A 13,648-nucleotide genomic window follows, 5' to 3' on the forward strand; every position below is an offset into this window, starting at 1 on the left:
ACAGACTCGACCTTCCGTATGTCAGCACTGAGCTGACTTGCCTACATTTCCCATCGCCAGTGGCCTGACATCTATGGTCCTCTCTCGGCTCCACAGCTTTCACATCCCCGAAAGCTGAAACCAGGAGGTGGTGTTGTGTCAGACGCTGTGTCTGATGTGGCCCTTGGATGGTCCCAGCTGGTGGGCACACCTTGGCTCGTCTCACCGAGTCATTTCTGGATCGTGTTGCCTTGCCGTGTTCTACTTCACGTCAGTGGTCAGGCTTGTGGACCAGGCACCAAGCTTGCTCACACACACATTGAAGACCTCAGTATAAGTAAAAATACCAGGTAATAGCGTTGCTACTTAATAAAACAAAGTGTTTATTCAGCACCCATGTGCCAAGCCCTGTGCCAGGCACCATGGTGGGTACAAAAATTAAGACGTGGTCCCTGCCCTTCAGGAGCTTACATTCTCTTGAGGGAGATGAGACTGAGACACGTGCCAGCTGGGAAATGTACACAGTAGAGAATTTGGTGTAAGAACAGATTCAGAACATAAAAGGGGTTTAAAGACAGACAATGGGATAGGCCTTGGAGTCAAGAATCCTTGAAGAGTCATAAAAGCAAGATTCAGCCTTGACGACCCTCCCTCAAAAAAAAAAAAAAGTCTTAAATTGAAGCCTCTGTGAAGCAGAAGTGGAAATAAGGTCCAGAGAGGATCGAAAGCACACAGCGGACCCAGGGCTTGCTAAGAAGTTCATGTGGATTGCTGAACTTGGAAGTGATTCAGTCAAAAAAAAAAAAAAAGAAAGAAAGAAAGAAAGAAAAAAGGCTCAATTAACTTTTAAGCAAACTCATAAAAATACTATGGAAGTGGTCTCAGGACATCCTGCGGGACACTGGAGAGTGGAGGGATCTGGACCAACCACACGGACAGAGCTCATCCGCCGGAGAGCACCGCCACGCCGTGGGACATGGTTCCAGGGCACCCCGTGTGCCGGCACGGCAGGTGCCACGAGCCAAGAGACACAGTGATGGTTTCATCGCCGAGATCCAGCACTTGGGCTGCACAACAGGTATTAATGGTAGTAGGGTATCCGCCGAGGGACACAGGAAAAAAGAACAGCTGGAAGAAAGGAACCAACAGAAACCCAGGTGGAAATCACAACAGAATGTCTAGGGAAGTTTATCTCCCACCGAGATGCAATGTGCACATCCATTTATTTTCCCATGAACATATGGTTCTCAAAGAACAACAACAACAGATAAACTCCTGCCTCAGTCAGGTGTGCTTTTCCAGAATTACCGGCAGAATCCGGTACTTCTCCAATGCGTAAGGTCCCTTGGTCACAGTTTTGTCCATCAGATTCTGCCTTTTTCAGTTGATTGACATCAAGAGAATGAAGCGTGTTCCGGAAGACTCCGGAGGCAAGCTGGGGATGCCAAGGGCTTGTCCTTGCGTCCAGGGGAACACAGGAGCCCAGTCACATAACACAGGCCTGGCGCGGGCTGGGACTGGGCAAACTGGGAAGAGGTCAGAGATTGCCTAGGACACAGTGCTGTAGTACAGTGCGGCACACGTGCTCTACAACCCGAGAAACCAAAACTCCCTTGCCAAGTGTAATTCCCTGTTCTCACGCAGTAAAGGATGTATTTACAGATAAGCCCCGCTTAAACAGTGAATAGATTTTAGGATTAAAATTTTACCACAGAAATTCCATTTGTTGGATAAACTCAAGAGTTAACTCAGAGAGAACAAATAAAGATAAGGAAATCTATTTACAGATAAATAACCACAAACAAAAATTTTTTAACTAAAATTTCAAGGATAAGACTTTCTTGAACAAAGACAGGATTAAACTTAAGAATCCCAAAAAAGGGGGAGGGGGAGGGGAGAGCCCACTGCTGACCAAATTGTATAAAAAAACAAATAAAATAAATATTTACTTTATTAAAAAAAAGAATCCCATAAGGATCATACATTCTAAAAATGGCATTTAAACTTAAAAAAAATTGAATCCACTTTAAGAAAAAAAGTACTGACTCATTCCCATAAAATTGCAATTATGTGAGTTACCCACCAGAACATGCAAAATGCTCGAATTAACCTCCATCACTTAAGCAAATCACAATGAGATTTAAAGACATTAAAAATCCCTCGTTTTGAAAAACAATCCGAACATTCCCATTTAGGATGGCCAGTGAGCTCAGTCTAGACCTAGGTTGCTCTTTCTCAATGTCATATTTGGGAAAGCTGCTCCTTCCCCGAGAAGCAACCGTTGCAAAGCCAGTTTCGGGAGAAGGTCCGGAGCCTACGTGCCGCTGACAGCGAGGAGTAGGTGCAGTCTTCCATTTGTTTACTCTTCTGAACTGCTTAAGCGGCGCCGTTGCGTGAAAACCTGTTGAGACCCCGCCTTTTGGACAGGTGCCGACCGACCCACAGGGAGTCAAAGCAGTTGCTTCTGCCTGTGGACCCCGTGCAATTCCCGCCTGATCGCGAAGGTTAACCTGGCCCTAGGCTCCGAAAAGCCTCTCATGGTTTTCACGAGACAAAATAAATGACAAGGGTTAAACCCAAGAGGCAGGCGGGATGCCAACACCTGCCCAGCTGGTACCTGTCCATGCTGTGGTCGTGTGCTCCTGCCCAGCCCCCAGATGTGTGCCCACCAGCAGTCGGCCCTAATGGAGAGGCATGAGCCCAGGGGGGGCTCTCCCCTCCTCTTCCCCACACACTCCCCCCTCGTCATTGAACACCGTGAAGTTCTACAGAAGGCCATTTGGGTGACGGGAGCCCATCTTCTTCTATTCAGGTTAGCATTCTGCGTGAGGACGGACACGTACATCCGCGGCATTAACAGCCATGCTGCTTTCCAATCCTGGTATGGAATCCCGGTTGAGGGCTGTGAAGACATGGGGATGGGGTAGGGGTGTGGGTGGAGGAACGGACGAGGGAACTGTCCATGGGTCTGATCTGCGTGGGAGAGTTAGGACACGTGACCATGACTTAAGAGATCACACACAAAAGCTTGGATACAGTGAGAGATGGAATTCGGTTTTATTTCATCCTCTCTGAAACCTTCCACGTACACCGTGGCCTCGTCTGTCAGAGAGGAAGAGGAGGCAAAGCCCTGCCCGATGCCACAGAACTCGGGTCCTCGTGTACTCGGCTGGGGCCGCAGGGTTGTTTGTTTCTCCAGTTGGTTTTTTTGTTTTTTGTTTTTTTTTTTTGGCTCCAAGAGATTACACTTTCAGTACCAGTGTAGTGAGGAACCACTGGCAACCTGCTGGAAACGTCTTCTTTATTAGTCCATGTACCATTTCATAAAGTGCTTCTGGAGTTAAAAATCTGCCAAAGCTTTCCAAAGTGTCCACACTTCCGCAAGGCAGGATAGAAGAATCCCTGGGGGTGGTTCTCTGAGTCCTCCCCGGCCGTCTCCCGCCTGGCAGTGTTAACCTCCCAGGCGCTGCCCCTCGCCCCAGGCGAAGCCTCCTGGCCGCTCTTCAGGTAGTGGGTTGTAATTGGGATCCTCATCTGGCGTATCAAAAATAGCCTTCCTACAAGACAGGTGACAGACGCCATTTAGTCCAGAGCCATCTCAGGTCTCGGGGGGACGGCAGAGTCCCGGGGGCTGCCAGCCGTGGATAGGCATTGATTCCATCTGCCAGCCACTCAAGAGTTATGACTTATTATGCAACATCTCACAGTAACCCTGATCTTTTCTACTAACTTCTGTTCCAAAAGCAATGCACATTAATCATCGACAAGAAAGGGTACGTGAATCTGAGCAGCATAACCTAAGCCTCCAGAGGTTAACTGCCATTGTTTTAATTACTCGAGGATAAACAACTAAAATTCTGCAAAAGCTCGATCACACCGCTCCTGCCTTGGACCCCAGCTCTCGTGGCGCTCATCATCAATGTCTCCAGAAATGACCGGTCAACCCAAGTGTCCATCAGCAGGTGGATACACACCACATGATACACACACATATAATATTCAGACTTATCAGAGGGGGAAATTTTACACATACTACAGCTCGGAAGAATTCTATGCCAAGGGAAACAAGCAAGTCTCTAACACTGCATGATTCCACACTTACAGGAAGGACCTAAGGCAGTTAAACTCACAGAGACACAAAGTAGAGAGATGTTTCCAGGGACTTGGGAGAAGCAGAAGTGGGAGATTGTATAGTAGGTACAGGGTTTCAGTTTTGCAAGATTATAAAGGGCTCAAAGGGGCCCAACGTAACAGCCTAGTCACTAAAGTCTTCACCTTGCATGCGCCAGGATCCCACATGGGTACCAATTTGTACTCTAGCTGCTCAACTTCCCTTACAGCTCCCTGCCTGTGGCCTAGGAAAGCAATAGAGGATGTACATGCATGAGATACCAAGTATACGCTCCTGACTTCTGGTTTCCGATCAGCTCAGTGCCAGCCATTGCTGCCACATGAGGAGTGAACCAGCAGATGAAAGATCTTTCTGTTTCTCCTACCTTCTGTAAATGTCTTTTCAATAAAAATGAATAAATCTTAAAAAAAAAAGGTGCTATGAATGGTAGTCATGGCAATAGGAATGCAATTAATGCCCTTGGCATATACATTTAAAACTGGTTAAGATGGGGCCCAGTGCAATGGCCTAGTGGCTAAAGTCCTCGCCTTGGACACACTGAGATCCCATATGAGCACCGGTTCTAATCCCGGCAGCTCCACTTCCCATCCAGCTCCCTGCTTGTGGCCTGGGAAAGCAGTCAAGGACGGCCCAAAGCCTTGGCACCCTGCACCCGCGTGGGAGACCTGGAAGAAGTTCCTGGCTCCTGGCTTAGGATAGGCGCAGCACCTGCCATTGTGGTCATTAGGGTAGTAAATCGTTGGACGGAAGATCTTCCTCTCTGTCTCTCCTCCTCTCTGTATACCTGACTATGCAATAAAAATAAATAAATCTTAAGAGTAGATTAAACGGACACCTGTGATGCTAGCCTCTCATACCACAGTGCCTGGTTAAGTCCTAGTTGCTTTGTTTCTGATCCAGTCTGCTGCTGGTGCACCTGGGAAAGCAGTGGACGATGGCCAAGCTGCTTAGCACCTCTACCATCCATGTGGGAGACCCAGACGGAGGTCCAGGCTCCTGGCTTCAGCTTGGACCAGCTCTGGCCACAGCAGCCATTTGGGGGAGTCAACCAGCAGATGCGAGATTGGCATCTCCATATCTCTCTCTCACACTGCCTTTCATAAATAAACCTTTAAAAGAAGAAAGGACCGGATAGTAAATATTTAAGACTTTTAATATAATCTCGTTAAAGAACAGTCCATCAAACAGTATCCTCTACTTGCACTCATGGATTTTTAATTGCTGCCAAAATTAGAAATATGTATGAAAATACTTTTTAAAAAAGATTCATTTGGGCCCGGCGCGGTGGCGCAAGTGGTTAAGTCCTCGCCTTGCACGCCCAGGATCCCATATGGGCGCCGGTTCTAATCCCGGCAGCCCCGCTTCCCTTCCAGCTCCCTGCCTGTGGCCTGGGAAAGCAGTTGAGGACAGCCCAAAGCTTTGGGACCCTGCACCCGCGTGGGAGACCCGGAAGAGGCTCCTGGCTTCGGATCGGCATAGTATCGACCCGTTGCGGCTCACTTGGGGAGTGAATCATCGGATGGAAGATCTTCCTCTCTGTATCTCCTCTCTGTATATCCGCCTTTCCAATAAAAAAAATAATAAAAATAAATCTTAAAAAAAAAAAAAAAAAGATTCATTTATTTTTTATTGCAAACAAAGTCAGATATATATAGAGAGGAGGAGAGACAGAGAGGAAAAATTGAGTCCCCAGTTCTTAACTTTGACCTGACCAAGAACAATGAAACAGGAGATGGGAAATCTGTTTTTCCATTGTTTCCCAAATAATTAAAATATTTTAAAATAAATAATGACAAACAGATAAACAAACAAAAATGGTGGGGACAAGTGACAGTCTGATGTGGCTCCCCGGGCCAAATCTGGGATAATATGAGAATCAAGAGACAATAACCAAAATAAACAATAGCAAGAGATATAAGCCATAAGTAAAAAATATAAAATTATGAATTCCAGCAAATCTCAGTCATTTGAAAACTGAGAAGGAAAGGGATTTTTACATAGTCTCAAATTACCTCCTCACAAAACACTTAATTACAAAAAGAACAAAGAACAAGAATGACTTTTCAGCTGAGAAGACTGGCATACACACTGTTGGGACAATTTTGGGAGTTGGATGGAAGATCTCTCTCCTAATTTAGCCTTCAAACAAACAAAATAACCACCCCCCCCAAAACCAAAAAAGTTAAACAAACAACAAAAACCAGTGTTGTGATTGGCATTGTGACAGCTTAAGCTATCACTTGCAATGCTGGCATTCCATACAGGTGTGGGCTCTAGTGTCAGTTACTTCATTCTAACCCAAACCCCTATTAAAATGTGCCCAGGACGGCCTGACACAGCAACCTAGTGTCTTGCATGCACTGGGATCCCATGTGGGTGTTGATTCGTGTCCCAGCTGCTCCACTTCCCATCCAGCTCCCTGTTAGTGGCCTGGCAAAGCAGCAGAGGATGGCCCAAAGCCTTGGGACCCTACACCTGGGTGGGAGACCCCCAGGAAGCTCCTGGCTTTGGATTGGCTCAGCTGTGGTCATTGCGGTCACTCAGCGAGTGAACTAGTGGATGGAAGATCTTTGTTAAATCTGCTTTTCCAATAACATAAATAAATCTTTAAAAACAAAAAAATAGCGTGCCAGGGAAAGCAGTGGAGGATGGTTTAAATCCTTAGGTCCCTGCACGCACGTGAGAGACGTAAATGAAGTTCTTGGCTCCTGGCTTATGTCTGGCTCAGTGTAGGCCCTTGAAGCCACTGGGGGAGTAAAGCAGTTGATGGAAGATCTCCAACTCTGCCTTTCAAATAACTACAACCTTAAAAAGAATGTGATGAAAGATTATAGACATTAGGTTGACAAATTGCTTTCAAATACCCGAGGGAGAAAAAGTCCATCATATCTTACTGGTAACTTTAAATTTGAAAATGCTTTCAAAAGTCAGAAAAAAAAACCCAAAACAAAACATAGAGACATAGTCTTGTACCTATCAAACTAGGATAGGGTAAATACAAAGCCTGCCTTGTTTGATGAGGTGTGGGTGAGGGAACACCCTGCTACATGAACCTAAACATCCATCCCAGAAGGCATCTGGCCATAGACAAAATCCCAATTCCACTTCCAGGAATGGATTTTTGGGAACTCATCATCAAGTTACTGATTACTGCAGTAATAGTCACCGCTCCAACTACACAAGGAAAAGGCAACGTCCAATGTCCACACCCACCTGTAAGGAACTGGTAAAATGATGCCACACTGATATTCTATGAATGGCTGCACTTCTATGAATGTACGACACTTTTGGTGTAAAGATGGTTCTGACATATTGACTTTGAGAAGGTCATGATGTAACATTTTCCAGATGAACAGACAGTAAAAATTAAAAGAATATACATCAAAAATACTCACAGTAAGGCATGGGTAGTGGGATTACTGATTGATTTTTACTTTTTCATTCTCCAACATACACTCTGTAACTGCTCCCCCTCTCCTCTACTCCACATGAGCTACTGTTTCCTAAGGATGTAAAACCTTGGAGTAGAAAGAGGTCCTGAGGACCAAAGCTTCCCCCAAAGCAAACTGAAGTGAACCAAGCAGAAGGGCATGGCCTAGAGCCACAAGGCTGCTCAGCAGACAAAGCCACTCCTGCTCTGCTTCCCAGACTGTCTCCACCAGCGGCAGACAGGCCAGAAGTTCCCCCATGGGAACCTTCCATGTGTCCATTTTGCCACCTTGCCTTTTGAGGGGTGGCTTTCCTAAAACCAGCACTTTCCTCTCCAGCACGATGATCTCCGTGACATTTAGAGCTGGCTGACCTTGCTCTTGCAGACAGCCCTGGCGCTCATGGTTTCTGTTCCTGTCCCGGGGCAATCGGCTCACAGGCGCAGTGGATTGCTCAATGTGCAGTCACTGACCTGTGTACCGGGGGCTGAGCCCCGGGAAGACGCAGATCATACAGGCCCTGTCCTGGCTGCTCTGCAAGGGACATGTAACCTCATGTGCAATACTCACAGGATAGATGGTGTTTTCAGGATTCTTATTCCACCGGGTTGATTGGGAAAGACATCTTCCAAGAAGAAATATATGTGTCCAACCGCAATACCTACAAAGGGAAATTGAGGGAGAGGATTAAAATTTCGATTGTATGTGGACCCACCGATAAAAACTGCTCATGCTTAGAACAAAGGTCAGGGCAATTTTAAGATGCATGAGCCAGTGACTGCAACTATAAAATAATCCTTATCATGTCTGCGCATGAGGGCAGACAGAATAAATTTGGAAAAAAAAAAAACAGTGATGAGATAAATGTATAGGTTAAAAACGACAGAAATTCGGATGGGATGCTTACCCAAGAGGTCCACGATGATCGAGTTCCCCAGCAACAAGGAAAAGCCCATGAGCACCCAGGGCAGGAAGGGGGCCTGGAAATTGAGAAGGCCGAAGAAGTTCATGCGGACGTACGGGTTCCTTCGGCTCCACACGTACACCAGCATGATCGTGAAGGCCTGGCCCAGGAAAACCAAGCTCACAAATAAACCAAACAGCTAACGGGCAGCATTAAGGAAAATGCCAACATTCACAATGGCACAGCGGGGAAGACGGAGCGAGAGCACGACAGCCTGTGTTCTAAGGCAAGTGTGAGCTGAAAAAGCCAGGTAGTTACATCCATAGAAAAGGACAAGAAGAGCCTGGAAAGAATTACCCTGAGCCGGCATGCAACAACCTGCTCAGGTTAAAAGAGTCTGGATTTGTGATGAATCCGGATTCCCATTGTGCCTGGCTGAAGCTCTTGCTTCCTTGGAGGAATGTACTAATTTTTTGGTCAGTAATTACACTGAAGCTCACTCACCTTGGTAGGTGAATGAAGGCAAAAGAAACAAAAGCATCTTGTCAGGACTACATTCAGGTCTGTTAAACAGATCAAAGATTTTAAAAAATGACACTAACAATTCATTGGTTCTTATAAAGACACAATGTTTTAACAATGGGGTTTAGAAGCCAAAAGAAACATATTCTACCGTGAGACTCTTCAGTTACAGGAACCCACCTGGGCTAAGCGTTCCTCTGTCTTGCTCACGGGACAGAGGCAGCCTGTTGTTCAACCTCCGGCCTGGAAAGCTGTCCCAGAAAGCCTGGGCTGTTAGATAAAAAACGGTGGTGCCCTAAAGCTAAAATCTGCTACTTTCATCTGCTTGTTCCAAAGATCTACTGGACCACGGGAAACAAGACAAGTAGCTTTAAGAAGACACAGGATGTTCTGGAATGTTGGCCGTGTCTGTTCTACTTGTTGAAGGATACAGTCATTAAGAATCCACCAAAAAGGAACATAAATACAAAGTCTGCTGTCCGGCCTCGGAATGAGCCTTCTTCTAGCATTCGACAGTAACGATATCTTCAGTTCCCAGTTAAGAAAATGTCAGGCACACAAACATGAAGAAAATAAAATGTACAACGTTAAGTTCAGCTAGACTCCACATTAGCTGTAAGAAGATAAGCCTTCATGACTATGAGAGACTTCTGGTGATGGGATTACTGTTCCAACCATTTTCAAGCTTTACTGTCTTGTCCCTGGTTACCCTCCTTGCTTCCCCACCACCTGACATGGAAGAAACCCTGAACAAGAATTAACCTAAATTCTGGTCCATAAAGATGCGCTACAAGGGACAAGCTTACAGGGAGGCCACACAGGAAACTCTTCACACACGCCCTCTGTTCTCTGCAGGGGAGCTGAGGCTCTAACTCCGTCCTTAACCAAGGCAGGGGTGAGGGAGGGTAGGGACCACACCTAGAAAAGGAAGGGTTTTTCTTCAGGGCCTTAAGAACTTGGTAACTAGTGTGGCTCTTTGTTTCAACAAAAGGGAACCCCCGGCTGACATTATAGCACTCTTTTTAACCAGTGGAACCAGTGACAAAGATTCCAGTTTTGCTTGTTATTTTTTAAGTATTCCTGCTTTCTCCCTCCCTTGGTCAGACAAGTGAGCAATCTGAGGACAGAAATGACATTTTCTTATCTTATGGTTAAAATTCCTGTTAGAACAGCTGGACTAGACACCTTTCCCACATTACAATCTGACCAATCACTCTATGAAAACTGACCTAGACATTAGAGCTTAGATGGACCAATCACAGGATTAATACAGTTTCAACTGACTATTGTATCTCCCTAAATAAACTTGCAGTTCTAATGTTAAACACACTTTAACAAAGGATACAGAAAAATCATGTTAAATAAAAAATTGAATCCAACAGGTCCAAAGAATAAGAAATTGGTGATCAACCGCCATATCTGTTTAAAAAACAAAATCAAGAGAAAAGCAGATTAATTAAAATATACTACCAAGACAGACTTTCACAGTAGGACAAAAGAGATATTTCATATGGCTATGTTGGCTCAAAGACCACAGATGGGAGCAAGTCAGTCTGTTCTGGACACACAATCTGACACTGGATTTTGGGGGCTGCTTCTCTAGTTCGACGTCTGGAGGACATCATCGGGATCTTCAAATTTATAATAAGATAGAAAATTTGAAATTTTAATTTTTCTAAAAAAATATTCTAGACCATATGGTGAGGCAAATTATGAAAAAAAGCTTGATGGGAAAACTAGGTTAACTTGAAAAATTGAAAACACTGAAAAACTGCTTCCATCTTTGTAATATGAATACCCTGGTAGTATGATGAAATACCCCAGAGAAAAACTTCAGGGATCTAACATAAATTGCCAAGAAATGTTTCCACATTTAGGCAGTCAGAAACATCCAGAGGAAAGACCAAGCATTTTCATGTTGGAAATCCTGTCAAGTCCTTCCTCACCCACAACAACTATTCACAATGGTCGAACACTGAAGGGTTTTTGTAACCTACTCTAGTTATCTGCTGTGATCTCAAAATCCTGTCAGATAACCAGGCTGGTATTTCTACCCCCCATTTCCCTGATGGGAAAACTCAGCACTTGGGTTACATTACAATGGCCTGCCCAAGGCCGTGCAGCTGGTAGATGGAGAGATTCTCAACTCCAATTCAGACAGCGTCCAGCTCCACACGCACAGTGCAATCAAGAGCTCAGCCCCAGGCAAAGTCAAGCCAAGCAGGCAGTGGTGGGCAAGGCCTGGACAGAACTACAGCCCCTAGCGAAAGCCACACAGGCACCGATAGACGGAGCACAGGACATGGGAGCACAGGACAACTTCACCAATTTCTGAATTCCTAGAATGAGTAACAATGAAAAGTTTCAACAACTCAGTTCTACCTATTGAGCCATCTAGGATTCTCCAGTCTTTGTGTGCATGGTCAGACACACATACAAATGACTGTGAGCAATAGTGACAAGTGCTCTAATGCCAACAATGAAAGAAGGCTACTCCAAAGTCGTAAGACACATGGGTGGAGGGAAGGGAATACATTCGGGACAGAGGGGAGAGCATATAGACAGGCAGAATTATGGCTGCCTGGGTCTCTCCAACCCTGACCTCTGTCGTCATCCTGCAGCAGGAAAATACAAGTCTTATTCAGCCTTTTAACCACCAGGAAAGACAATTTCCCACTGCAACCTAACAATGCAGCAACGTGTTCTTACAGACTGGCCCTTTGTTCATTTGATCTGACTCACGGAAAATAAAACAGTTGAAAAGCACCAACAGAATTCAGTATCTGATCTGAACTATTGTGCCAACATCCAGAGGGTGGTTGTGCCAAAGGGGTGAACAGACAAAGAAGGCCAGACTGTGAGACTGTCCGAAAGCAGACACCTCTCAGCCAATGAACATCTACTGTCAACCAGTGATGCCGAAATAGGGGAACTAGGCACAGCAAAATCATGCAGAGAATTTAAGGTTAAAATAAAAGAGGTTTGGGGGAGAAGGGGCTGGTCCTGCAGCTGTTGCCTGCAATGCTGGCATCCCGTAGGGGCACCAGTTCATGTTCCAGTTGCTTCACTTCCAATCCAGTTGCCTGCTAACAGCCTGGGAATAGCAGCAGAAAATGGCTCAAGAAGTTGGGCACCCTGCCACCCACACATGGAAGACCTGGAAGACTCTCCTGGCCTTGACCTGCCCATGGTCATCATCTAGGGAGTGAACTAGAGGATGGAACATCCTTCTCTTGTCCTCCAACTCTGACACCCCAATAAATGAATAAATCTTAAATGAACAATCAAATGGGGAAAAAAAAATCCACCAGGTCTTTCATCCCAAATCCTTGGTGACTATGGTTTGGTACGTGACCGAGACAGGATTTGGTGGGATTTGCTATTATACAATAAGCAGAAGAAAGGAAGATTCACCCCAGTTTCAATGGGCTACTTACTTGAAAATGTTTAAAGATTAACTCAGGATTGAAGTACAACTGAAAAGGTGTGATCAGTTCCAACTGCTGCAATAGAAAAAGAGCTGCTTAAATTAAATCAATCAAGAACAAAACATCATCCTCCACAACAAAGGGATTAATCAATGCCAATTTTTTCGGTCTCTTGGGTTGAATTTCTTTTAACTGTTTCCTCTCAGGTCCCTAGAACTGACTCTTTGGTCTTTGACACCTAATATGGAATTAAAAAGAATGCACAGTGTGGGGACAGGGAGGTGTGGCACAGCAGATGTCACTTGAGAAACTGAGAGCCCGTTATCACAATGTCTGAGTGTAAGTTCTGGTGGCTACATCAGGTTCCAGTTTTGCAGCAGGTGGGTGAGGGACCCTGCGTGCCCATGTGGGAGGACCCAGAATCAGTTTCAGGTTCCTGGTCCTGGTCCTGGTCCAGCCCTTGTTTGTTACTGCCGGTTTGGGGGGAGGCTGGGGAGGACCTCAGCAGGTGCAATACCTGTCTCTTGAATAAAAAAAAATTAAACAAACAAAATGGATAATGGGGACAGAAAGGAAATTTCCAAATGAAGATCTTTAGAAAATGGTATTAAGTTGCAACAGTTGAGGCCCATGTAGGAGGCAGATGGGTGGTGACATTTCAAAGACGGGACAATTCGGAGGAGTTGCAATCAATCTGCTTACCATAACCAATGCTGATAACCACTGCTCCTCTGGCCAAGCCTACAGAGCCACAGCCCTTCTTCTCGGTGAAGACCTTTCCCTCCCGACAAGGCTCAACTTTCCTCAACACCTCAGTGGCTTCACGACCCGGATCCCCTAGCAGCTCTGGGGTGGGCGGCGCCCGCAGCCCTGTCCCGCTATTGGACCGGGTTTGTTCTCTCTCCAAGACCCTTCAGACCCTTCACGGATCACCACATCTGCTGAGGCCACTGGAGAACCCAGAATAAGCCCTGTTGTAATATCTCCACCCACCCCGGGGACCAGCCCCTCCGGGCCTGCTCAAGGCCAAACTCCAGTTTCCTCAAGACCCAGCTATTTTTTTTCAGCCCAGAGAATAAAAAAGTAGCCTTGCAAGGGCTCACCACGGCAGCGGTGGTGAGCACACAGGCGGTGGTGTAGGCGCGGCTGACCGGTGGGATCTGCAGGTACTCCAGCCGGAGGCTCTGGTACGCCATCTTCCCCACCGCCGCCAGCCCCCGACTTCCCCTTCCGCCAGTAGGCCCGGGCGCCGGGG

At 46.1% G+C, this 13,648-nt stretch overlaps 1 protein-coding gene across 6 annotated transcripts; it reads right to left on the minus strand.

Annotated features, from left to right (window-relative positions):
• Positions 1-3,015: 3,015 nt before the first annotated feature.
• On the minus strand, positions 3,016-13,615 carry DERL2 (derlin 2). 6 transcript variants are annotated; one of them, XM_041000865.1, is made up of 7 exons: positions 13,497-13,615; positions 12,403-12,468; positions 10,311-10,384; positions 9,397-9,490; positions 8,447-8,642; positions 8,110-8,200; positions 3,016-3,536 (listed from the first exon to the last, which is right to left on the minus strand). In XM_041000865.1, the coding sequence occupies exons 1-7, from the start codon at positions 13,587-13,589 to the stop codon at positions 3,431-3,433; spliced, it is 720 nt and encodes a 239-aa protein (XP_040856799.1). In that variant the 5' UTR covers positions 13,590-13,615; the 3' UTR covers positions 3,016-3,430. The 6 variants fall into 6 exon arrangements, with proteins under 6 accessions (XP_040856799.1, XP_040856801.1, XP_040856804.1 ...); XM_041000867.1 differs by having other exon boundaries at positions 12,403-12,465; positions 13,497-13,607; XM_041000870.1 differs by lacking the exon at positions 10,311-10,384 and adding an exon at positions 10,272-10,279 and having other exon boundaries at positions 13,497-13,607.
• Positions 13,616-13,648: the final 33 nt, after the last annotated feature.

This window comes from Ochotona curzoniae, unplaced genomic scaffold (genome assembly GCF_017591425.1).
Source record: "Ochotona curzoniae isolate NIBS_2020 unplaced genomic scaffold, NIBS_Ocur_1.0 scaffold_2453, whole genome shotgun sequence".
Lineage (NCBI taxonomy): Eukaryota > Metazoa > Chordata > Mammalia > Lagomorpha > Ochotonidae > Ochotona > Ochotona curzoniae.

Coding starts and splice junctions, on each gene's coding strand:
- DERL2 (XM_041000865.1), bottom strand. CDS start 13,589: ATGGCGTACCAGAGCCTCCGGCTGGAGTACCTGCAGATCCCACCGGTC. Junction 8,643..9,396: donor TTGGTGGATTCTTAATGACT/GTATCCTTCAAC, acceptor GCTGCCCGTTAG/CTGTTTGGTTTATTTGTGAG. Junction 8,201..8,446: donor GATCATCGTGGACCTCTTGG/GTAAGCATCCCA, acceptor TTCCCTTTGTAG/GTATTGCGGTTGGACACATA.